A 27,059-nucleotide genomic window follows, 5' to 3' on the forward strand; every position below is an offset into this window, starting at 1 on the left:
TAGTGGGCGGAGCCTGTGGCAGCAGAAGGCTCATTGTCTGAGGAGGGAGAGATGAGAGAGAGAGAAAGAGAGAGAGCGAGAGAGAGAGAGAGACAGAGAGAGAGACAAAGAGGAGGAGGCCGACTCTCTCTTTCTTTCTTCATGTGGGGGAGGAGAGGGGGAGGATTAACCGGCTGATCTGCGACACGCGCTCACACGCACACACAACGACAGCGAACACAGCTTCATCTGGATCAGCATCCTCTTCATCATCATCATCATCATCGGCGGCGGCGAGAGACAAAGAGTCAGACAGACGATCATCGCGGAATAACGAGACAGACAGGCGCGCGACAGACAGGCGCGCGACAGAAAGACAGGAGCGCGCGCGACAGGCTTGCATCCCCTCCACCACCCGTCTGTGTTCAGTGTGTGATGGCCGACCACATGTTCCTGCCGCTGTGCGTCGCTGAGTGTGTATTGTTGTAGGTGGGTGTGTTCCGTGTGCGGGTTCGGGGTGCGTGGGTGTGATGGGGAACGCAGAGAGCATGGAGAGCCAGCTGGCGGTGATCCGGTCCAGAGCGGCTCCGGTCCGGCTCCCGATGCCCGACCCAGCCGAGCTAGAGGAGAGGTTCTCCATCGCACTGGTAAATACACACACACACACACACACACACACACACACACGCACATGCACACGCACACGCACACACACACACACACACACACACACACGACCATGATACACGTTATACACACATTATACGAACATGATACACGTATACATGTTATACACACACATTATACACACAAACATCATAGTTATACACACACATACACAGACATTATACACACACGTCACACACACATACACACGTTACACACAAACATGATACACACCTACACATTATACACAACACACAAACATGTTATACACACATAATGTACACACACACACACACACATTGTACACAGAAATATGACATTTGATATGAATTGTTAGGATTAGATATTAATATAAATATAGATGCACTGTACCTGAAACTGGTTTGGGTTCTATTTCAGGTTCACTGAACCTGGTTTGGGTTCTAGCTCAGGTTCACTGAACCTGGGTTGGGTTCTAGCTCAGGTTCACTGAACCTGGTTTGGGTTCTAGCTCAGGTTCACTGAACCTGGGTTGGGTTCTAGCTCAGGTTCACTGAACCTGGCTTGGGTTCTAGTTCAGGTTCACTGAACCTGGTTTGGGTTCTAGTTCAGGTTCACTGAACCTGGTATGGGTTCTATTTCAGGTTCTCTGAACCTGGTTTGGGTTCTAGTTCAGGTTCACTGAACCTGGGTTGGGTTCTATTTAAAGTTCACTGAACCTGGGTTGGGTTCTATTTCAGGTTCACTGAACCTGATATGGGTTCTATTTCAGGTCCACTGAACCTGGTTTGGGTTCTAGTTCAGGTTCACTGAACCTGGTATGGGTTCTAGTTCAGGTTCACTGAACCTGGTTTGGGTTCTAGTTCAGGTTCACTGAATTTGGGTTTGGGTTCTATTTCAGGTTCACTGAACCTGGGTTGGGTTCTAGTTCAGGTTCACTGAACCTGGTATGGGTTCTCGCTCAGGTTCACTGAACCTGGGTTGGGTTCTAGTTCAGGTTCACTGAACCTAGTTTGGGTTTGAGTTCAGGTTCACTGAACCTGGTTCTTTACGTTTGGTTTCTTGGAGTTTGGGGAGCAGAGTTGTTGTGAGACAGGGCTGAATTCTGGGCTCAGATCCTGGGTTTTAGAGGGTTTGGAGGGTTTTAGAAGGTGTGGATAGTTTTAGAGGTTTTGGAGGGTTTAGAGGGTTTGGAGGGTTTAGAGGGTTTGGAGGGTTTTATAGGGTTTGGAGGGTTTTAGAGGGTTTGGAGGGTTTGGAGGGTTTATAGGGTTTGGAGGGTTTTAGAGGGTTTGGAGGGTTTTAGAAGGTGTGGATAGTTTTAGAGGTTTTGGAGGGTTTTATAGGGTTTTATAGGGTTTGGAGGGTTTTAGAGGGTTTGGAGGGTTTGGAGGGTTTATAGGGTTTGGAGGGTTTTAGAGGGTTTGGAGGGTTTTAGAAGGTGTGGATAGTTTTAGAGGTTTTGGAGGGTTTTAGAGGGTTTGGAGGGTTTGGATAGTTTTAGAGGTTTTGGAGGGTTTTAGAGGGTTTGGAGGGTTTGGATAGTTTTATAGGGTTTGGAGGGTTTAGAGGGTTTGGAGGGTTTTGGGTTTGGAGGGTTTGGATAGTTTTATAGGGTTTGGAGGGTTTAGAGGGTTTAGAGGGTTTGGAGGGTTTGGCTAGGGAGGTGGATCTAAGGGTCTTAAACAATTAGAGTGCTCACTTTTGAATGTATTTTGCTCACTTTACGAAAAGTATTTTGGGTGAAATAGTTCAAATAAATTCTATTTCAGAATTCGATGAACCTGCCTCCTGACAAGGTGCGTCTGCTGCGTTCCTACGACAACGACAAAAAGTGGGAGCTGATCTGTGATCAGGTGGGTGGTGTTCATCAAGTTCATGAGTCTGAATCTGCTCTTAAAACCAGGACTCTGTTGAACCACACACAATCATGTGTGTGTGTGTGTGTGTGTAATGCAGGAGAGGTTCCAGGTGAAGAACCCTCCACACACCTACATCCAGAAGCTGAGAGGCTTCCTCGACCCGGCTGTCACACGCAAGGTGAGCTGGGAAATGTAGTTTGTTTATTTTTATCTTTTTGAAAACAGGTTTCATTAAAACTATCATACGACTATTTAATTAATATTATAAATCACATTATTATTAGTAGCATAGATTTCATGACCCTGTAACACATTTCAAGGCAGTTCAACTGAGAAATGAAAGTTCATTAGGTGATTGAACTACTATGTTCTAGTCGTCTCAACAATATGATTCAAGTCATCAGAGTTGAGTGAACTTTGTTGTTTAACCTTGATCCATCGAGTTAAAACAAAGATTGTTTTACATTCTCACTTCAAGAAAACTTTCTACAGATTCATGTTCAAATAACTTTACCATGTGTATACAATTACTTTTATACAATTACTTACATTACAAATGTGTTTCATCTTGTATATGGACTGATAATTGAAAGTGTGCTAGCTTTATAAAAAAGAAATAAGTAATCAAAAGATATAACATTTATTTTAAGAAAATATACACAGACTGAAACATTGGCTACAAGTACAACACGGCCAAATAGATGTGTTTAATACATTGTTCCCACAGACAAGTGGAGGCAATACACTGACAAATGAGAGATAATTACAACAGCTCAGTGGTAGAACGGTGACATCCTTCAATCAGAGGATCGGCGGTTCGATCCCCGGTTCTGCTACCACATCCCTACAGATGGACTATACCACGTGCTTTTCTTTTTCCAATAAGACATTTTCCAGACTGAACCTATCAACGTGACTCTGTTCAGTGTGTTGTTTTAGAGGACGAAAGGTAGTGGCATGGTGTTCCCACAAGACCAATGCTCAACCAATAGTCATAAAGACAGTTTATGAATGCAGAAATGTTACAAAAATAGTTAAATGTTTAGAAGAGTCCTCATTAAAAATCCCTAACACAAAAAAGGTGAAGGAGACTATATTGAAAAGGTAGTTTGCAATTTTACCAAATCTCTGTAAAAATGGGTGTGATAAGAGTAAGTAATAAAGCTAATGAACATGAAACATGTCATTGTCGCATCACAACAATTGAGTAATTTTTGGTTTGTATCCTACAAAAACCGTCAAGAGCAACTGAATGCAATACCAGAGGTATAATCCTACCTTAGTGCAGACAAAACACTATGATGCTGTTCTTATGATGGATTATTCTTCCTGGTCCATGAGGAGAATGCACACAACTTACATTTTCACGTCATGTACTGAACATTCTTGATGACATCTGGAAAACAGAAAAAATTTAATTAACTGCATGTTTATGTGAAAAATAAAACCCACATGTAATATATATATATTTTTTTAATTTAATATAAATATAAGATGCATTTACTTTACGCTTAAATTATCAATCCTTTACATTTATAAATAATTTAATCAAAAACAGGGATCAAGCAAAAATGAAGCAGAAATCATCTCATTAAAAAAAGAAATAAACAAATCTAATTTTCATACTTCCTGTCAGTTTATTGGGTTAGCTAAAAAGGCAACAGCCCTGAAGCATTTAAATGTATTACATTTACTGTAGAGTACGAGAAACACCAGACCCTAACCATGCAGCATTAAGTCTAAATATTAAAATATATCAGTGCATTTTCTACCTGGGCTTACTACAGCTGAACAACCTCTTAACATCCTTATGATACCACAACTAGAGGTTATTATTCTTTCCTGTGAACACCTCATATTCACATAACACTGCAACATTTGACAAGTGAAATAAAATGTTACATGAACCTAAATACATTAACTGCAGATACATAAATACTGAAAGTATACTTGCTGGGTGAAGGCTGCTAGCAGTGGGGTTTGTTACGTTAGACGCTTTTCCTGAAACCTGAACTCTTCTTCCTACGACTGAGTTCTGCTAGCTAGCTAGCTTTCTGTTGGACAAATGTCACGCTGGCCCACTGACCAATCACAGCGCACGTTAACAATGACATCCTTACATGCTACAGAGGTAGCTCTGGCACGTCAAAGAAGACGCCCAGCATGTCAAACTAAATATGTAATTGGTTGAAGACTATGACAATCAACAATAACGTCCTCATGTACTTTAACAAGACTAAAGAGGGTAGCCTCTCTTCTTGCCCAGAGTCACAGAGCTGTAATCTGATTGGATAAAAGCTCTCCTTAAAACAAGCTGCACTGGAAGCAGAGCAACAGAGGAAGAAAGGAGCTGTGCAGTGAGGTTATTTTTGGGGAGTTTTTCCTGATTCGATGTGAGGTCAAAGGTCAGGGATGTCGTATGTGTACAGATTGTAAAGCCCTCTGGGGGGAGTTTGTGATTTGAGATATTGGGCTATACAAAATAAACTGAATTTAATTGAATTGAGAAAACAAGCTAATTGGGAAACATTATTATAATATATGTTGTGTATTTGTGAAAAGAAATATAATTATAAAATAGCTATAACTTTGTGCTTCTGTTTAGGCCAGCAGAGAAGGCTTAACTGGCCCGGAAAACGTTGAAAAACGTTGCTTCAATGCAGTATGAAATAATGAAATGAAATTCACTTAAAAAAAATTAACCAAAAGTTTATACTTATACATTAATTACATTTTATCAACTGCAGGACGGATACATTTGTTCAACCTGTCTATCTGTCATTAACGCGCCTGTCTGTCTGTCTGTCTGTAGAAGTTCAGAAGAAGAGTCCAGGAGTCGACTCAGATGCTCAGAGAACTCGAGATATCTCTTCGCACAAACCACATCGGGTACCTGTCTGTCTGACGACCTGTCTGTCTCTCTGCAACTGTCGCCTGGAAATTACATTTATATTTAACTACTTAGTTACTGAATCCGCCATGACACAAAGATCTTCACACTGAACGACAGAAACAGACATTGAGAGGAGTTAGAACCTGAACCCTGCAGGAAGGAGTTAGAACCTGAACCCTGCAGGAAGGAGTTAGAACACAAACCCTGCAGGAAGGAGTTAGAACCTGAACCCTGCAGGAAGGAGTTAGAACACAAACCCTGCAGGAAGGAGTTAGAACACAAACCCTACAGGAAGGAGTTAGAACCTGAACCCTGCAGGAAGGAGTTAGAACCTGAACCCTGCAGGAAGGAGTTAGAAACCAAACCCTATAGGAAGGAGTTAGAACACAAACCCTGCAGGAAGGAGTTAGAACCTGAACCCTGCAGGAAGGAGTTAGAACCTGAACCCTGCAGGAAGGAGTTAGAACCTGAACCCTGCAGGAAGGAGTTAGAACACAAACCCTGCAGGAAGGAGTTAGAACCTGAACCCTGCAGGAAGGAGTTAGAACCTGAACCCTGCAGGAAGGAGTTAGAACCTGAACCCTGCAGGAAGGAGTTAGAACACAAACCCTGCAGGAAGGAGTTAGAACCTGGACCCTAATGTAAGGAGTTAGAACACAAACCCTAATGGAAGGAGTTAGAACCTGAACCCTGCAGGAAGGAGTTAGAACACAAACCCTGCAGGAAGGAGTTAGAACCTGGACCCTAATGTAAGGAGTTAGAACACAAACCCTAATGGAAGGAGTTAGAACCTGAACCCTGCAGGAAGGAGTTAGAACACAAACCCTGCAGGAAGGAGTTAGAACCTGAACCCTGCAGGAAGGAGTTAGAACCTGAACCCTGCAGGAAGGAGTTAGAACACAAACCCTGCAGGAAGGAGTTAGAACCTGAACCCTACAGGAAGGAGTTAGAACCTGAACCCTGCAGGAAGGAGTTAGAACCTGAACCCTGCAGGAAGGAGTTAGAACACAAACCCTGCAGGAAGGAGTTAGAACCTGAACCCTGCAGGAAGGAGTTAGAACCTGAACCCTGCAGGAAGGAGTTAGAACACAAACCCTACAGGAAGGAGTTAGAACCTGAACCCTGCAGGAAGGAGTTAGAACCTGAACCCTGCAGGAAGGAGTTAGAAACCAAACCCTATAGGAAGGAGTTAGAACACAAACCCTGCAGGAAGGAGTTAGAACACAAACCCTGCAGGAAGGAGTTAGAACCTGAACCCTGCAGGAAGGAGTTAGAACCTGAACCCTAATGGAAGGAGTTAGAACCTGAACCCTAATGGAAGGAGTTAGAAACCAAACCCTAATGGAAGGAGTTAGCTTCGCACTGATTCTCTCAACAAAAAGCTGACAGGATTGTGTTTCATTGCACAAAATGAGCTCCTGATAGTTAGTAAAAAGCTCCTTTTAGGCTCTAAACAAACAGGATTATTCCCCAAACCCCCAAAACAAGGCAGACATTTTGAATATGTAAACATCTGCCTTACTTTAGGATTCACCAGAGGTATTTACTGAACTAGTTTATATTGAAGAATAAATCCTACTTTCAGATATTTGACCAAAAACACAATTAAAACATTGACTCAACAAAGTACAGGGTTACAGGATTAGGGTTACGGGGTTAGGTTTGGTAGGGGACGTGGCCTCCATATTGAGGTCACAGGGGCACGGGCACAAGGGCTTCTAGACAAAGTACAGGGTTAGGGGGTTACCGTTACACCCTAACCCTGTAACCCTACACATTGACTTCTAGATGAAGTACAGGGTTAGAAGGTTGAAGTGTTATTATTATTATTATTATTATTATTATGAAGTATTATCATTAGAGGGTTACTCGTTGACTTCTCGACGAAGTGTAAAAATCCTTTTGGGGTTTCAGGACTCTTTCCTGCAGCACAACTCAGGTTATATAAAGTAATGGCTAAAGTAGGATTGGTTTATTTTTTACAAGCGGTAACTTTATTAATGTCGTACATTAGTTGAACAAACTTAAACTATTTGAGTTGTAAAGACTCCTCTACATTGACTCCAAGGTAGTAAAGAAGTTTGGTTCTGACAGCTTACAGTGGAGCACACCCGTCTGTCTCTCTGATAACCTGTCTCTCTAAATATCTGTCTGTCTCTCTCATTACCAGTCTTTCTCTCTCTGATGACCGGTCTGTCTCTCTGCAGGTGGGTCAGAGAGTTTCTGAATGAGGAGAATCGAGGTCTGGATGTTTTGGTTGAGTATTTGTCCTTCGCTCAGTACGCCGTCACGTGAGTCTGAACAAACTAAATACTACATCATTACATATTAATACCTTTATTTGAATTCTCAGTTTGAACCGTTAAGTATCCTTAAAATATCAATCCTGGGTGAACCCTTATTTTCAGATGTTGTATGAACAAAGAGACTTCCGGTTGAGTGGATCAGCTGATACTCTTGTGGTTGTTTGTGTGTTCAGGTTCGATGGAGAGCAGTTGGAGGCCGCAGGGGAGGTCTCGTCCATAGACTCCCCATGGAGTCGGTCCATAGAAGACCTCCATGGGGACTGCAGCCTCCCTTCCCCGTCCTCATCTGTTCCCAGAGCAGCTCGACACTCCATCAGGTAGCATAAGTACCGCCTTGCTATCTGACCAGGGACCAGCTATAAAAGAGAACAACTCTAAACTGATGCTCTTGCGATTGCAGCTCGGCGATGGTGACTCGCTCCAACACTCTGCCGAGTCGCCGAACTCTGAAAAACTCACGACTCGTCTGTAAGAAAGACGACGTTCATGTTTGTGTCATGTGTCTGAGAGCCATCATGAATTACCAGGTAATGTATATGAAGTACATGAAGTACATGAAGTACATCTGAGCCATTATGAACTTCCTCTGTGTCCTCTTCCTCAGTATGGGTTCAACATGGTGATGGCTCATCCTCACGCTGTCAACGAGATCGCCCTCAGCCTCAACAACAGGAACCCCAGGTCAGTACGACAGGTACTCAAAGTACTAATGAGGTTCTGACCACACACAAGTACATAATGTACTAACAAGGTTCTGACCACACCTAGGTACATAATGTACTAACGAGGTTCTGACCACACACAGGTACATAATGTACTAATGAGGTTATGACTACAGACAGGTTTATAAAGTATCTCCACCCGTCTCTCCAACCGTCTGCTGACCTGTCTGTCTGCTGACCTGTCTGTCTCCCTTCCTTAATCAGAACGAAGGCTCTGGTGTTAGAGTTGTTGGCGGCGGTGTGTCTGGTCAGAGGGGGACATGAGATCATCCTGTCAGCTTTCGACAACTTCAAAACTGTAATCACACACACACACACATACAGTGTGATATGTCATATTGATTGATTGATTGATTGATTGATTGATTGATTGATTGATCTTTTCCAGGTTTGTTCGGAGTCGATGCGTTTTGAGAAGCTGATGGAACATTTTAAGAATGAAGACGACAACATTGACTTTTTGGTTAATATTCATTTATTTTATTTTATTGATGTATTCTTGAATTTAACTTTAATTAAAGTTTATACATAAAAAACATTATAGTTAAATAAACACTATAATAATTTGATTATTATTTTAAAAACATAAACCTTACATTTACTTTTATTAACCTTTAATTGACTTCAGGATTTGAGCATAACTCTGGTCCCGTCAGGAAGTGAATAACGTTGTTGTTGTTGTCGTTGTCAGGTGGCCTGCATGCAGTTCATTAACATCGTGGTTCACTCGGTTGAGGACATGAACTTCAGAGTACATCTGCAGTACGACTTCACAAAGCTGAACCTGGACGAGCACCTGGAGGTAATGCTCTCAGCCAATCACACGAGGGCTAATGATTAAAGACAAGCCCGTCTGTGTGCTAACCCTTCTCTCTGCCCGTCTCACCAGAGGCTGAAGCACACAGAGAGCGACAGGCTCCAGGTTCAGATTCAAGCGTACCTCGACAACGTGTTCGACGTCGGGACACTGCTCGAGGACGCCGAGACCAAAACCGCTGCTCTGGAGCGGGTGGAGGAGCTGGAGGAGAGCATCGGCACAGTAAGACAGACAGGTGGAGAGACAGACAGGGGAAGTACTAATCTGTCTCTCAGACGTTGGAGCATCAACTGGTCATAGAGAACGAAACAATGAAAGACAGACAGACAGACAAGTTTAGAGACAGACATGTCAACAGACATATATGTGGACAGACAGACATGTCAACAGACAGACATGTGGACAGACATACATGTCAACAGACAGACATGTCGACAGACATACATGTCAACAGACAGACATGTCGACAGACAGACATGTGGACAGACAGACATGTGGACAGACAGACATGTCGACAGACAGACATGTGGACAGACAGACATGTGGACAGACAGACATGTCAACAGACAGACATGTGGACAGACATACATGTCAACAGAAAGACATGTCAATAGACAGACATGTGGACAGACAGACATGTCGACAGACAGACATGTGGACAGACAGACATGTCAACAGACAGACATGTGGACAGACAGACATGTCAACAGACAGACACATGGACAGACAGACAAGTTTAGAGACAGATATGTCAACAGACAGACACATGGACAGACAGACAAGTTTAGAGACAGACATGTCAACAGACAGACATGTGGACAGACAGCTGTTATCTAACCTGTACCTGTTTCTTCTCTCTGTCCTCAGATGTCGGAGCGTCTGCTGGACGTAGAGAACGAAGCGATGCTGAAGATCGTTGAACTGGAGAAACAGCTGATGCAAACCAACAAGGAGCTAGACCACGTTCGGGTCAGTCCCTTTACGCCTCTTCCTTTACTCCTGTTCCTTTACCTTTACGCCTGTTCCTTACGCCTGTTCCTTTACGCCTGTTCCTTTACGCCTGTTCCTTTACGCCTATTCCTTTACGCCTATTCCTTTAACTTTACACCTCGTCCTTTCACTTTACGCATGTTCCTTTAACTTCACACCTGATCCTTTTCCTTCACGCCTGTTCCTTTAACTTCACGCCTGTACCTTTATGCCTGTTCCTTTATGCCTGTTCCTTTACGCCTGTTCCTTAACTTTACGCCTCTTCCTTAACTTCATGCCTGTACCTTCATGCCTGTACCTTTATGCCTGTTCCTTTATGCCTGTACCTTTATGCCTGTTCCTTTACGCCTGTTCCTTTACCTTTAAGCCTGTTCCTTAACTTTACGCCTGTTCCTTTAACTTCATGCCTGTTCCTTTACCTTTAGGCCTGTTTCTTTAGACCTGTTCCTTCACCTTTACCCATGTTCCTTTAACTTTACGCCTGTTCCTTTAACTTTATGCCTGTTGCTTTTCCTTCACACCTGTCCCTTTAACTTTGCGCCTGTTCCTTCACGTCTCTTTCTTTATCTTTACACCTGTTCCTGTAACTTCAAACCTGTTCCTGTAACTTCAAACCTGTTCCTTTACCTTTACACCTGTTCCTTTAACTTTACGCCTGTTCCTTTATCTTTACGCCTGTTCCTTCAACTTTACGCCTGTTCCTTCAACTTTACGCCTGTTCCTTTAACTTTATGCATGTCCCTTCAACTTTACGCCTGTTCCTTTAACTTTATGCATGTCCCTTCAACTTTACACCTGTTCCTGTAACTTTACACCTGTTCCTGTAACTTCACACCTGTTCCTTTACCTTTAAGCCTGTTCCTTTAACTTTACGCCTGTTCCTTCAACTTTATGCATGTTCCTTCAACTTTACGCCTGTTCCTTTAACTTTATGCATGTCCCTTCAACTTTACGCCTGTTCCTTTAACTTTACGCCTGTTTCTTTAACTTTACGCCTGTTCCTTCAACTTTACACCTGTTCCTTTAACTTTATGCATGTCCCTTCAACTTTACGCCTGTTCCTTTACGCCTGTTTCTTTAACTTTACACCTGTTCTTTAACTTTACACCTGTTTTTAGCAACTCTTAAACCATCACCTTTGCACCTGTGCAGGAGGTGCATGCCAGCACCAACACTCAAGTGCACACCTTGCGGCGGATTGTTCGGGAGAAGGACCAGACGATCCGGCGTCAGAGTCGTCTGGAGCGACAGGCTCAGGAGGCCCAGCAGGCCGGAGGACCCGGAGCTCCTCAGCCCCAAAGAGGAGAGGGAGATGGGGGAGTTGGTGACTCTACCTCCCCCTCACCTCCACCTTGTCCTAACCTGTGTCCCAGGTGAGAGACGTCCCTGTTTACTCCACTGTCAGACACTGGATTGTTATGTTAATCAGACATACCCAGGAATACATTGTCAATGAAAACGCCAAAGAACAGAACCCTGAGGAATAGGAACCCCATAATTACTGATTGATAATAATTCATAATACATTAATAATTATTCATAATTAATTACTACTACGGAAGGGAAGCTCATGTTGCTCTGCTTGATATGACATACAAAAACATGTCAGATAACCAATGATTGTTGTTGATTGATTACCGTATTGATTTTGTCAGTCCTGAGACGGTAGCCTATCACAGCATGGGACCAGTGATGGGCGGAGCTCCAGGGATGCCGGTCCCACCCCCTCCACCTCCTCCGCCACCAATGCCAGGCACAGGTGAGTTTCAGCTCCACCAATCAAAATGCTGATTTAGATATGCAATCATGAACTGCAGCACATAGAGCTGCAGGTCCCACTGCCATAAAATAAACCAAATACCAAATACTACAAGTACTCCGAGATGGCACTTTAAGAACAACACAAACCAGTAACACATTTCTTCTTCTCTTTGTGTTTTAAGTGTCCAATGGGTCGTACCCTGCACCTCCCCCCCATGCTCCTCCTCCTCCCCCTCCTCCACCCCCTCCACCATGTCGGACCAGCGAGCTCTCCTCCTCTGTCCCCATGCCGCCCCCTCCTCCCCCCGTGGCCCCCCCTCTCCCAGGTTCGGGTGGGTCGCCCACGGTCATCTTTAACTCTGGACTTGCAGGTGAGACTGAACAAGAGGGTTTAAATGATGCATTCATAGACTGCATGGAAAAACATGGAACTTTCAAGAATCTTAAAAATAATAGATAAAATATAAATAGTTTCATGCTCTGTTGACAACAACAAATACCTGACAATTTGACCTTTTCATGCTTGTAACAGTCACCTGACATGAATTATTTATATCAACATTGTAAAATATGGTTGATTTTTTTGACGTGCTTCACCGATGCCAACATACTTCTGACGTCTTTTTATTTGGACGTCCAGATTCAGTTACTACTGAAGTCACCACTACTGTTGATCTGAATCACAGGTGTTTGGTTTTACTTTCCAGTTATTAACAATGAATCCACACCTGCCAGCCAATCACAATCTAGAAATCTCAGTTGTCATGGTAAATGTGCATTTTAATGACATTTTAAGTTTCATTCCACTAACATTTCTTTTCTTTCGCTTTGCTGACAGAGGGTCCTCTCAAGTTATTCTGTACGTTTACTTCCAATCTTACATTTTACCAACTTTAAATTTTACCATCATCCTCTAAATTTATGTCATCCCCGATAATCCCACATCCTTCACCATCCCTTCATCACCCCTTGCCAGAAACACAGAGCCAGCCACTCCCCTCAGAGTCTCTGCGTTAAAGGTATCAGAATGGTATTCAGTCTCCAGTGTGATAGTAAGGGTCAGGTTAAAGGAGAGTCTCAGGGTTAAAGGTATTAGAAATATATATTCAATCTCCTGTTTGATGGTTAGGGTCAGGTTAAAGGAGAGTCTCAGGGTTAAAGGTATTAGAAATATATATTCAATCTCCTGTTTGATGGTTAGGGTCAGGTTAAAGGAGAGTCTCAGGGTTAAAGGTATTAGAAATATATATTCAATCTCCTGTTTGATGGTTAGGGTCAGGTTAAAGGAGAGTCTCAAGGTTAAATGTATCAGAATGATATATTTAGTCTGCTGGTTATGGTCAGGTTGAAGGAGATTCTCAGGGTTAACGGTATCAGAATGATATTCAGTCTGCTGGTTATGGCCAGGTTGAAGAAGAGTCTCAGGGTTAAATGTATCAGAATTATATATTAAGTCTCCTGTCTGATGGTTAGGGTCAGGTTGAAGGAGAGTCTCATGGTTAAAGGTATCAGAATGATATATTCAGTCTCCTGTATGATGGTTAGGGTCAGGTTGAAGGAGAGTCTCATGGTTAAAGGTATCAGAATGATATATTCAATCTCCTGTCTGATGGTTAGGGTCAGGTTAAAGGAGAATCTCAGGGATAAAGGTATCGGAATGATATATTCATTCTCCTGTCTGATGGTTAGGGTCAGATTAAAGGAGAGTCTCATGGTTAAAGGTGTCTGTTAAAGGAGCCCAGTCTAATACTTTGGGCTACTGAGGTGTTTTTCCCTCTAGATTGATCTGGCTGACGCACTCTTTAGCCTCTGCGTTCACTTCAATCGCAGACATGATCCACAAACACGATCACGTTCAACGGTGTATGAATACTGGGTTTATTATCTTGTGCCGTGGTATACATAACCTGTTCCCTTGAATTCCAACATAGCAGTGGAAGCAGCTAACACTCGTCCCGCGAAAGCGGACAAAAATATTTTGCCCTTTCAGGGTTTCAACACCTGATGTCAATAATTATCTCATTGATTAAATAGGTGAGCGCAGGACCACAGAACAGCACCACCCAGTGTAAATATAGAGTAACATAATTTCATTACCACATTTGGATCTCAGAATTACATATTCAGTCTGCTGTCTGATAGTTATAGATAACGTCTGTACAGTTGCTACTTTGGTTGTTGGAGGTGAACAAACAAACTGAACGAACATTCAAGACTGAAGAGAAATTGGACTTCACATTCAGTCTGAACACATCGTAGAAATTCATCCTTCTCAAAGTAAATCTGACGTGGAGTAGACTACCTCTCTCCCTGCTCACCTGTCTGTCTCCATGCTATACAGCGGTGAAGATAAAGAAGCCGATCCAGACCAAGTTTAGGATGCCGGTGTTGAACTGGGTTGCCCTGAAGCCAAGTCAGATCAACGGGACTGTCTTCAACGACATTGACGATGAGGGTATCCTGCAGGTAATAAAACAATTACATTCAAGTATTCAGGTAATTTAGTCTATTATTTATAAATAAACTCTAGATGAGAAAAGAGAGCAGCTGTTGAAAGGTGATCAAAACGTGGGTGTCTATCTGTTATTATTATTATTATTATATCTTTATTTAAAAAGACATAACACAATAGCAAACAGTACAGGATAAGACACAATACAACAGTATACGTGGTAAGAAGAACACACAATACAAAGCTACAGTACAGCACATTAAATGTAAGTAATTAAAACTATTAAAAGTAAGAAATACGAACCATAATAATTTTGCTCAACGAGTAGAGCGTTGACCAGCTTTCAACTGATTATTTAGTTTATTTTTAAAAGTGCTGATAGAGCTGCAGCTCTTCACCACGTCCAGCAGGGTGTTCCACTGATTTGTGGCTTTCACAGAAAAGGATGATTGACCGAATGCAGTGCGGCGAAATTGAACGGTGCAGTCGCGTATCGAGGCTATTCTGGTGGATCTGATTGAACTCCCTGAGCGACTGTACACCAGGTCACCCAGTGGAGGAGGGGCCAAACTATTTAGAATGTTATAGACCATGCACAATAGTAATAGTCTAAAATTCACAAAGCTCAGCAGATTGTATTTCTCCAGTATCCCACGGTGATGAAAATCGAATGGCTTTTTGTCAAATGTTTTAAGAGTTTGTTTATATAGGGATTCCAGTGGTCTTATTTCACCAGCCTGCCCCCAATATGTAATGCAATATGACATATGGGAAAGGATCATGGGATGCATAACAATCTTGGCAGCATCCAGAGAGAAACAGTTTCTGATATGTTCAAAATTCTCTTTACATGTTTCTTGCAGTTCAAATTTGTATCCAGTATCATGTCAAGATATTTATGATCAGTAACAATTTCAATCCGTTCAACTTTGATAAGAATATCAGCATCAGAAGGTTGTGTCTTGGTTTTGGAGAAAAACATACCTTATACATACATTTGCAGTTCTACGTCATGACACTGTTCAGGGAGATCATTTATGTATAAACTAAATAATAAGGGACCTAACACTGACCCTTGTGGAACACCCATTGTGCATTCCCTGTTTCTGGACAGTGTATCAAAAACGTTGTCATGCGTGTCATGTCACAACATGAAGCTTCAAGCTGAAGAAAGTGAGTTGTGGACAGAGTAAACAAGGTCTTCATCTCAATGAGAACTTCTCATGAAATAAAGGTTATATGTATACTTTGGCCAGAGTTTCAGTCTTAATTGTTGTACAGCCTGAGAGAAAGCCTGCACGGCTTTAATCGGTGATGAGGCTGCCTGTCTCTCTCTCTCTCTCTCTGTCTCTGTACATGTCTCTCTCTCTCAGGACCTGAATGTGGAGGAGTTTGAGGAGCTATTTAAGACGAAGGCTCAGGGTCCAGCAGTGGATTTGACTCTGTCCAGACAGAAACTTCCTCAAAAAGCTCCATCCAAAGTGTCTCTGCTGGAGGCCAACAGATCCAAGAACCTGGCTATCACTCTAAGGAAGGCCGGTCAGGGACCAGAGGTCACCTGTCGTGCCATCCACACGTGAGTCCAACAGTAACAATAACACAGGTGTAATTCAATTTAATTCAGTTTATTTTGTATAGCCCAGAATCACAAATTACCAACTCCCCTCAGAGGGCTTTACAATCTGTACACATACGACATCCCTGACCTTTGACCTCACATCGGATCAGGAAAAACTCCCAAAGAAGCTGAAAAAAACCTTTCACAGGAAAGAAAGTGAAGAACCCTTCAGGAGAGCAACAGAGGAGGATCCCTCACCCTGGCTGGACAGAAGCAATAGATGTCATGTGACCAGATGAACAATAGATGTCATGTGACCATTATTACAGAGTTACATAAACATTCAATGAATATGACAGAATGTATGAATAATGAGTAGTAGGCATGGACCATGATCTAGATAACCACAATCCATGTAAACAGAAGGAGGAGGAGAGAGGAGGGGCATCAGCAGGGCCATGGCAGGAGGCAGGAAGGAGGCCGGGCCCATGATGCAGAGGGCAGGAGGAAGGGGGGCTGGAGGCCGGGCCATGGAGGCAGGACCGGCTCCAGACACAGCCACGATCCATAGAAACCTGAGAGGCGAGGGTCAGGGTTAGGGCACGAAGACTCCGGGGAAGAATTAGGGATAGTAATGTGCAATGAAGAGACATGAATTTGTCTAGAAGAAGAAGAGAGAGGAGCTCAGTGTATCCTAAAACTTCCAAAGTACCAGTAACTATAACACAAGAGAGACAAACTTAACTTTCAACATAAGTAGCATAGAGTTTACCAGTAACACAAGTAAAACCAACTCTACCAATACCAGCAACACCATTAAAACCAATGTTCTGATTGGCTCCCTGAGAAGTCCATCCAGCAGTATTGGTAACATGGGATGTTCTGTTCCTTAACTGTTTCTGCAGGTTTGACCTCCGGACCGTTCGGGTGGACTTTGTGGAGTGTCTGATGCGTTTCCTGCCGACTGAGGCTGAGGTGAAGCTTCTACGGCAATACGAGAGGGACAGAAAACCTCTGGAGGCTCTGAGTGACGAAGACCGATTCATGATGCAGTTCAGTCGCATCGAACGACTCAATCAGCGCATGTCCATCATGACCTTCATGGGCAACTTCACAGACAACGTCCAGATGTTAACGCCGGTAAGACAGACAGGTAGAGATAGACATGTAAAAATAGACAAGTAGAGGCAGACAGGTAGAAACAGACGGGTAGAGACACACAGGTAGAAACAGACGGGTAGACGCAGACTGGTAGAGACTCACGGGTAGAGACAGACTGGTAGAGACTCACGGGTAGAGACAGACGGGTAGAGACAGACTGGTAGAGACTCACGGGTAGAGACTCACGGGTAGAGACAGACGGGTAGAGACAGACTGGTAGAGACTCACGGGTAGAGACAGACTGGTAGAGACTCACTGGTAGAGACAGACGGGTAGAGACAGACTGGTAGAGACTCACGGGTAGAGACAGACTGGTAGAGACTCACGGGTAGAGACAGACGGGTAGAGACAGACTGGTAGAGACTCACGGGTAGAGACAGACGGGTAGAGACAGACTGGTAGAGACTCACGGGTAGAGACAGACGGGTAGAGACAGACTGGTAGAGGCAGACGTGTAGAGGCAGATGGTAGAGACAGACGGGTAGAGACAGACTGGTAGAGGCAGACGTGTAGAGACAGATGGGTAGAGACAGATGGGTAGTGACAGACATTACATGTTATTTAGCTGACGCTTTTATCCAAAGCGACTTACAATAAGTGCATTAAACCATGAGTCCAAACTCAGAACAACAAGAATCAAGAAAGTACAATTTCTTCAATAAAGTTAAACTACAAAGTACTATCAGTAAGAGACATTTAAGTGCTACTAAAGTGCTAAACTACAAAGTGCTATCGGTAAGGGACATTTAAGTGCTACTAAAGTGCTACTACGGCTCTACCTTCCCTATTCAAGGTATAGTCGAAAAAGATGTGTTTTTAGTTTGTGATGGAAGGTGTAGAGACTTTCTGCTGTCCTGATGTCAATGGGGAGCTCGTTCCACCAATGAGGAGCCAGCACAGCAAACAGTCGTGACTTTGTTGAGTGTTTAGCTCGAAGTGAAGGAGCTACAAGCAGATTGGCAGAAGCCGAGCGAAGAGTAGAGGCAGACGGGTAGAGACAGACGGGCAGAGACAGACGGGTAGAGACAGACGGGCAGAGACAGACGGGTAGAGACAGACGGGCAGAGACAGACGGGCAGAGACAGACGGGCAGAGACAGACGGGTAGGGACAGATGGGCAGAGACACACAGGCAGAGACAGATGGGCAGAGACAGACGGGTAGGGACAGACGGGCAGAGACAGACGGGTAGGGACAGATGGGTAGAGACAGACGGGCAGAGACACACGGGCAGAGACAGACGGGCAGAGACAGACGGGTAGGGACAGATGGGCAGAGACACACAGGCAGAGACAGATGGGCAGAGACAGACGGGTAGGGACAGACGGGCAGAGACAGACGGGTAGGGACAGACGGGTAGGGACAGATGGGCAGAGACAGACGGGTAGGGACAGACGGGTAGGGACAGATGGGCAGAGACAGACGGGTAGGGACAGACGGGTAGGGACAGATGGGCAGAGACACACAGGCAGAGACAGACGGGCAGAGACAGACGGGTAGGGACAGACGGGCAGAGACAGACGGGTAGGGACAGACGGGCAGAGACAGACGGGCAGAGACAGACGGGTAGGGACAGATGGGCAGAGACAGACGGGTAGGGACAGATGGGCAGAGACAGACGGGCAGAGACAGACGGGCAGAGACAGACGGGTAGGGACAGACGGGCAGAGACAGACGGGCAGAGACAGACGGGCAGAGACACACGGGCAGAGACACACGGGCAGAGACAGACGGGTAGGGACAGATGGGCAGAGACAGACGGGCAGAGACAGACGGGCAGAGACACACAGGCAGAGACAGCTGGGTAGAAAGACAAACATCGTCATGGTAATGAACAGAAGGGAAGATGCAACATATACTGTCTTTGGGCTAAAAGGGATAATTCAATGTTAAATGGCAGCAATGTGTTAGGAACATTAATAACAGATGAAGAATGGAAACAGACGTCTAATACATTTACACACTAGTTCCTTATTTTGAAGACATTTCGCTTGGAAAATAAATAATGATAATCACAGCATTGAAGCAAATAAATAAAGGGTGAAAAAACAAACTGATTTAATAAAACGGATGATTTAAGTAGTACAGACACACAAAGAAATTAATTTTGAGGATGTTTGTGAAAAGGTGGATTTTAGATTATGGGATAGTATTTTTTCCATAATCACAATGTATTAGAAGTCACCTTTTAAAATGTGAAAAATAAAAGATTCAAACAGACAGAGACTAATAACTAGATGTGACGAGTCTGTTTTGTTTCCTCTCAGCAACTCCACGCCATGATCGCTGCTTCAGTTTCTATAAAGTCGTCACAGAAGCTCAAGAAGATCCTGGAGGTTAGTGTGAATTCATACAGAAATATGTACACATATACAGTTGATAAGGGGGCTAACCATGGTGATATGTATATTAATGTATATAATGAAACTACACCTGCTTCTGTTCTGTAGATCATTTTGGCTCTGGGAAACTACATGAACAGTAGCAAGAGAGGAGCGGTTTATGGATTCAAACTGCAGAGTTTAGACCTGGTAACACACACACACACACACACACACACACACACACGTCAGGTGTATCAACAGAACATGGATACAGTGATCAAACCTAGCAGCACATTCATTTCCTTTAGTTTATGAGGTTTATATGTGGGAACAATACTTTGTTTTTATATTCAAGGACAATATGTGAGGTTTATATATTACATTACATGTCATTTAGCTGACGCTTTTATCCAAAGCGACTTACAAGTGCATTAAACCATGAGTCCAAACTCAGAACAACAAGAATCAAGCAAGTACAATTTCTTCAATAACGTTAAACTACAGAGTGCTATCAGTAAGAGACATTTAAGTGCTACTAAAGTGCTAAACAACAAAGTGCTATCAGTAATTCAATTCAGTTTTCAATTCAGTTTATTTTGTATAGCCCAATATCACAAATTACAAGGGCTTTACAATCTGTACACATACGACATCCCTGTCCTTTGACCTCACATCGGATCAGGAAAAACTCCCCAAAAATAACCTTTGACAGGGAAAAAAGGGAAGTAAGAGACATTTAAGTGCTACTAGAGTGCTACTACGGTGCTACCTTCCCTATTCATAAACCTATTCAAGGTATAGTCAAAAAGATGTGTTTTAAGTTTGCGACTTTCTGCTGTCCTGATGTCAATGGGGAGCTCGTTCCACCAATGAGGAGCCAGCACAGCAAACAGTCGTGATTTTGTTGAGTGTTTAACTCGAAGTGAAGGAGCTACAAGCTGATTGGCAGAAGCCGAGCGAAGTGAACGGGCTGGGGTGTGAGGTTAGACCATGTCCTGGGTGTGAAGTTAGACCATGTCCTGGATGTGAGGTTAGACCATGTCCTGGATGTGAGGTTAGACCATGTCCTGGGTGTGAAGTTAGACCATGTCCTGGGTGTAAGGTTAGACCATGTCCTGGGTGTGAAGTTAGACCATGTCCTGGGTGTGAGGTTAGACCATGTCGTGGGTGTGAGGTTAGACCATGTCCTGGGTGTAAGGTTAGACCATGTCCTGGGTGTGAAGTTAGACCATGTCCTGGGTGTGAGGTTAGACCATGTCCTGGGTGTGAGGTTAGACCATGTCCTGGGTGTGAGGTTAGACCATGTCCTGGATGTGAGGTTAGACCATGTCCTGGTGTGAGGTTAGACCATGTCCTGGTGTGAGGTTAGACCATGTCCTGGATGTGAGGTTAGACCATGTCCTGGTGTGAGGTTAGACCATGTCCTGGATGTGAGGTTAGACCATGTCCTGGTGTGAGGTTAGACCATGTCCTGGTGTGAGGTTAGACCATGTCCTGGGTGTGAGGTTAGACCATGTCCTGGGTGTGAGGTTAGACCATGTCCTGGGTGTGAGGTTAGACCATGTCCTGGGTGTGAGGTTAGACCATGTCCTGGGTGCATTCTGGATGAGCTGTAGAGGTCGAATGGCATTAGCTGGTAGACCTGAAGGAGGGAGTTGCAATAGTCCAGCCGTGAGATGACCAGAGTCTGGACCAGAACCTTATGTGAGGTTTATATATGAGGACAATACGTGAGGTTTATATATGAGGACAATACGTGAGGTTTATATATTAGGACAATATGTGAGGTTTATGTATGAGGACAATATGTGAGGTTTATATACTGTATAAGGGCCAATATGTGAGGTTTGTGTATGAGGACAATACGTAATGTGTATATACTTTATGAGGACAATATGTGAGGTTTATATATGAGGACAATACGTGAGGTTTATATACTGTATAAGGGCCAATATGTGAGGTTTGTGTATGAGGACAATACGTAATGTGTATATACTTTATGAGGACAATATGTGAGGTTTATATACTTTATGAGGACAATACGTGAGGTTTATGTATGAGGACAATATGAGGTTTATGTATGAGGACAATACGTAAGGTGTATATACTTTATGAGGACAATATGTGAGGTTTATATGAGGACAATACGTGAGGTGTATATACTTTGAGGACAATATGAGGTTTATATATGAGGACAATACGTGAGGTTGATATACTGTATGAGGACAATATTTAAGGTTTATATATGAGGACAATATGTGAGGTTTATGTATGAGGACAATATTTAAGGTTTATATATGAGGACAATATGTGAGGTTTATATATGAGGACAATATGTGAGGTTTATGTATGAGGACAATAACAAGGTTTATATATTAGGACAATAATGAGGTTTATATATGAGGACAATATGTGAGGTTTATGTATGAGGACAATATGTGAGGTTTATATATTAGGACAATAATGAGGTTTATATATGAGGACAATACGTGAGGTTTATATATGAGGACAATACGTGAGGTTCATATATGAGGACAATACGTGAGGTTTATATATGAGGACAATACGTGAGGTTTATATATGAGGACAATACGTGAGGTTTATATATGAGGACAATACGTGAGGTTTATATATGAGGACAATACGTGAGGTTCATATACTGTATATACAATAATGAAGTTTATATATGAGGACAATACATGCAGTTTATATATGAGGACAATAATGAGGTTTATATATGAGGACAACATGTGAGGTTTATATATGAGGACAATATGTGAGGTTTATATATGAGGACAATACGTGAGGTTCATATATGAGGATAATATACAAGGTTTATATATGAGGACAATAATGAGGTTTATATATGAGGATAATACGTGAGGTTTATATATGAGGACAATAATGAAATTTATATACGAGGACAATATGTGAGGTTTATGTATGAGGACAATACGTGAGGTTTATATATGAGGACAATATGTGAGGTTTATATATGAGGACAATACGTGAGGTTTATATATGAGGACAATACGTGAGGTTTATATATGAGGACAATACGTGAGGTTTATATATGAGGACAATATGTGAGCTTTATGTATGAGGACAATACGTGAGGTTTATATATGAGGACAATATGTGAGGTTTATGTATGAGGACAATACGTGAGGTTTATATATGAGGACAATATGTGAGCTTTATGTATGAGGACAATAACGAGGTTTATGTATGAGGACAATACGTGAGGTTTATATATGAGGACAATACGTGAGGTTTATATATGAGGACAATACGTGAGGTTTATATATGAGGACAATATGAGGTTTATATATGAGGACAATACGTGAGGTTTATGTATGAGGACAATAACGAGGTTTATGTATGAGGACAATACGTGAGGTTTATATATGAGGACATTATGAGGTTTATATATGAGGACAATATGTGAGGTTTATGTATGAGGACAATAACAAGGTTTATGTATGAGGACAATATATGAGGTTTATATATGAGGACAATATATGAGGTTTATATATGAGGACAATACGTGAGGTTTATATATGAGGACAATATGTGAGGTTTATATATGAGGACAATATGTGAGGTTTATATATGAGGACAATATGTGAGGTTTATATATGAGGACAATATGTGAGGTTTATATATGAGGACAATATGTGAGGTTTATATATGAGGACAATATATGAGGTTTATATATGAGGACAATATGTGAGGTTTATATATGAGGACAATATGTGAGGTTTATATATGAGGACAATATGTGAGGTTTATATATGAGGACAATATGTGAGGTTTATATATGAGGACAATATGTGAGGTTTATATATGAGGACAATATGTGAGGTTTATATATTAGGACAATAACAATATTATATTGGAGCATATTTGTTTTAAGTGTGTGTTTGTGTTTCAGCTCCTGGAGACAAAGTCCACAGACAGGAAACAGACGTTGCTTCATTACATTGCCAACGTTGTGAGAGAGAAATATCCCTCAAAGTGTTTGTTTTACAACGAGCTTCACTATGTGGACAAGGCTGCTGCAGGTGAGTCTGTCAGCCAATCAGAGCACTGCAGGACAGTGTTGTGTGTGTCCTCACCTGTGTGTCCTCACCTGTGTGTAGTGAGTCTGGAGAACGTGCTGTGTGATGTGAAGGAGCTGCAGCGCGGCATGGAGCTCACCTGGAGAGAGTTCAGTGTTCAGCACAATGCCTTGCTCAAGGACTTCATCAGCAGGCACGAGGCACGACTCAGTAAGGTGCTGGAGGACGCACGCATCGCTGAGGTGAGGCCACACACACACACACACACACAGAGACACAGACACACAAAGCGAGACACACACACACACATACACACAGACGCACACACAGACAGAGAGACACACACACACAAGAGAGACACACAAACAGAGACACACACACACATAACATTTTTATTAATTATCTCCATCTTGATGCTCAGAAGAAAGTATCTAGACTCATCATGAAGCTTTGTGTATTTAACACTTGTAAATAAATTATATATTCATATATTTAAAAGAACTCTGACCAAAACCATTCCTTAGGACTCATAGTGAAGAGTATTGCAGTATAAAAGTCCCCAGAGACAGATGTCATTGGAACCATTCAGCGTACTTTAACGTAATGTAGCCCAATAGAGGCTAACCGTGTAACAGCTAACCTACCAACAAGGACTTCCCAGGCAAAACTAAATGCTTGTTAGAAGGTAAATATACTTTAACATAATGTAGCCCAATAGAGGCTAGTAATCAATGATTAATAATCACTGTAAAATCGAATGCCTTCATTTTGTTTGACTTTAGGATGCATTTGAAGACGTGGTCAAATTTTTCGGAGAGAGCTCCAAGACAATGCCACCGTCCGTTTTCTTCCCCATCTTCGTTCGTTTCATTAAGGCATACAGGGTGAGTGAACAGGCCCGCCTCCTACACAGGGGGCGTGGTCTACACACATGAAACAACTCATTAAGTATTAAGGAATGCTCTTAAAGCAACACACAGCTCAACACAACACAAGGTAGTTGTGTATTCAATGTATGTGTTTCTGCATATGTGTGTGTTTAGCTGGCAGAAGAGGAAAACGAGCAAAGGAGGCGTCAAGAACAAATGTTACTGGAGAAGCAGGAGCAGGAGGAGCAGCAGGAGGAAGAGGAGACCAAGGTGAGACTGTGACCTCTGACCTGACACACTGTAAATCTGTCATAATCGTTGGTCAGCCCTCTAAAAGCAGAACCCTTCTCCCCCAGTCTCCCTCCCAAAGGGGGAAGCGGCAGCAGCAGGAGCTGTTCACGGAGCTCAGACGGCGACAAGTAAAAGACAGTTGCCATGTTTACGAAGGGAAGGATGGAGCCATAGAGGATATCATCACAGGTAAACACATCACAGGTGAACAGTCAGGGTTACGCCTCTTTTTCTGTCTGTCGTCTGATTGGCTGTTTGTTTTTCCTCACCTGCAGCTCTGAAAGCCGTTCCCTTCACAGCCCGGTCGGCCAAACGCAGCTCTCGCTTCTTCTGTGAACCCGCCCACTCTGAAGAGCACTACTGAGACATTACGTCATTGAGAGAGAGAGAGAGAGACATTACATCACATAGAGAGAGAGAGAGAGAGAGATACATTAGAGAGAGAGAGAGAGAGAGAGAGAGAGAGAGAGAGAGAGAGAGAGAGAGAGAGAGAGAGAGAGAGAGAGAGAGAGAGACATTACATCACAGAGAGAGAGAGAGATACATTAGAGAGAGAGAGAGAGAGAGACATTACATCACAGAGAGAGAGAGAGAGATACATTACAGAGAGAGAGATAGACATTACATCACACAGAGAGAGAGAGAGAGAGACATTACATCACAGAGAGAGAGAGAGATACATTAGAGAGAGAGAGAGAGAGAGACATTACATCACAGAGAGAGAGAGAGAGATACATTACAGAGAGAGAGATATACATTACATCACACAGAGAGAGAGAGAGAGAGACATTACATCACAAAGAGAGAGAGAGATACATTACATTACAGAGAGAGATAGACATTACATCACACAGAGAGAGAGAGACATTACATCACATAGATAGACAGAACATCATTGAAATAAATTCAGAGAGACATTACATCATAGAGAGAGAAAGAACATCATTGAATTAAATTGAGAGAGAGAGAGACAGAGACATTACATTGCGAACGAGTTTATGTCAGCATATTTGAGGATGATGTAATGTCTCTTCAGATGGCCACGCCCACTTCTAATCGAGGGGACCAATTAGCACTTTGAACATATCTGATCGATGTGAACTGATGGCATCATGTTTTGTATGTTGTCTTATTGGTCAGTTTGTTCACAGACCAGGTTACCAGACACCCCCTGACCTCTGACCTGTCCCTGGTTCCAGAGTCCTGGTTCTGGGGCAGCAAGTCTGTGGTTCTGCAATTGTTCTGGGTAATTCAATCTGTGTCTTTAACTGGATCTTGTACAGGGTTCTGCTCTTTTCCCTACATTGTGTTCTACTGTGTTATATTGTGTTCTACTGTATTTGCTGGCCTCATCAGAGCCGGGGACCCACATAGCTTGGCTCCTTTCTTTTTGTGTTAACCGTTCATGAACTTGCATTACAAGTATTCTGTGACTCAACCTGGACCCCGTCACCTTCCTGAACCTTCCTGAACCTGGACCCCATGACCTTCCTGAACCTGGACCCCGTCACCTTCTTGAACCTAGAACCCCTCACCTTCCTGGGCCCCATGACCTTCCTGAACCTGGACCCCGCCCCATTAAAGGCATTCCTCTGAAGTCCTGCTGTCAGCCTGTTAGCCATCACTGGAGCAAAACCAGCAGAAACTTTAAAAAATACTCATATTGTATATATGATTCAGAAAGTTTGACTTGTGGTTTTGTTATTTAAATGTGTCCCTCCTTCTTGTGTCCTTCCAACATGAAGTCTGAAACAATAAAACAGGTTTCAGGGTTAAAGTAAGAGACAATAAACTGACCTGGTCTTCAGTCTGCTGAGGAAGTGTTCAGGACACACCTGGAAGGACATAAGGAGACTCAACTGGAAGGACATAAGGAGACACGTCTGGAAGGACATAAGGAGACTCAACTGGAAGGACATAAGGAGACACGTCTGGAAGGACATAAGGAGACTCAACTGGAAGGCCATAAGGAGACTCAACTAGAAGGACATAAGGAGACACGTCTGGAAGGACATAAGGAGACTCAACTGGAAGGCCATAAGGAGACACGTCTGGAAGGACATAAGGAGACTCAACTGGAAGGCCATAAGGAGACTCAACTAGAAGGACATAAGGAGACACGTCTGGAAGGACATAAGGAGACTCAACTGGAAGGCCATAAGGAGACACGTCTGGAAGGACATAAGGAGACTCAACTGGAAGGCCATAAGGAGACTCAACTAGAAGGACATAAGGAGACTCAACTGGAAGGACATAAGGAGACTCAACTGGAAGGCCATAAGGAGACACGTCTGGAAGGACATAAGGAGACTCAACTGGAAGGCCATAAGGAGACACGTCTGGAAGGCCATAAGGAGACACGTCTGGAA

General features: G+C 43.0%; 1 protein-coding gene across 1 annotated transcript; it reads left to right on the top strand.

The window, feature by feature from the left end:
* Window positions 1-23: 23 nt before the first annotated feature.
* On the top strand, window positions 24-25,180 carry fmnl2b (formin-like 2b). The gene is made up of 27 exons (XM_034555272.1): window positions 24-626; window positions 2,397-2,480; window positions 2,584-2,664; window positions 5,299-5,375; window positions 7,587-7,670; window positions 7,859-8,002; window positions 8,086-8,212; window positions 8,290-8,366; window positions 8,612-8,705; window positions 8,796-8,870; window positions 9,099-9,209; window positions 9,297-9,446; window positions 10,092-10,193; window positions 11,367-11,587; window positions 11,870-11,973; window positions 12,158-12,346; window positions 14,317-14,441; window positions 15,801-16,003; window positions 16,891-17,125; window positions 19,413-19,481; window positions 19,596-19,676; window positions 23,404-23,533; window positions 23,612-23,772; window positions 24,313-24,414; window positions 24,574-24,669; window positions 24,756-24,879; window positions 24,966-25,180. Exons 1-27 carry the CDS (start codon window positions 510-512, stop codon window positions 25,052-25,054), a joined length of 3,252 nt encoding a protein of 1,083 aa, XP_034411163.1. The 5' UTR covers window positions 24-509; the 3' UTR covers window positions 25,055-25,180.
* Window positions 25,181-27,059: the final 1,879 nt, after the last annotated feature.

This window comes from Cyclopterus lumpus, chromosome 2, assembly GCF_009769545.1.
Source record: "Cyclopterus lumpus isolate fCycLum1 chromosome 2, fCycLum1.pri, whole genome shotgun sequence".
Classification (NCBI taxonomy): Eukaryota; Metazoa; Chordata; class Actinopteri; order Perciformes; family Cyclopteridae; genus Cyclopterus; species Cyclopterus lumpus.

Coding starts and splice junctions, on each gene's coding strand:
- fmnl2b (XM_034555272.1), top strand. CDS start 510: ATGGGGAACGCAGAGAGCATGGAGAGCCAGCTGGCGGTGATCCGGTCC. Junction 7,671..7,858: donor TTCGCTCAGTACGCCGTCAC/GTGAGTCTGAAC, acceptor TTGTGTGTTCAG/GTTCGATGGAGAGCAGTTGG. Junction 24,880..24,965: donor CATAGAGGATATCATCACAG/GTAAACACATCA, acceptor CCTCACCTGCAG/CTCTGAAAGCCGTTCCCTTC.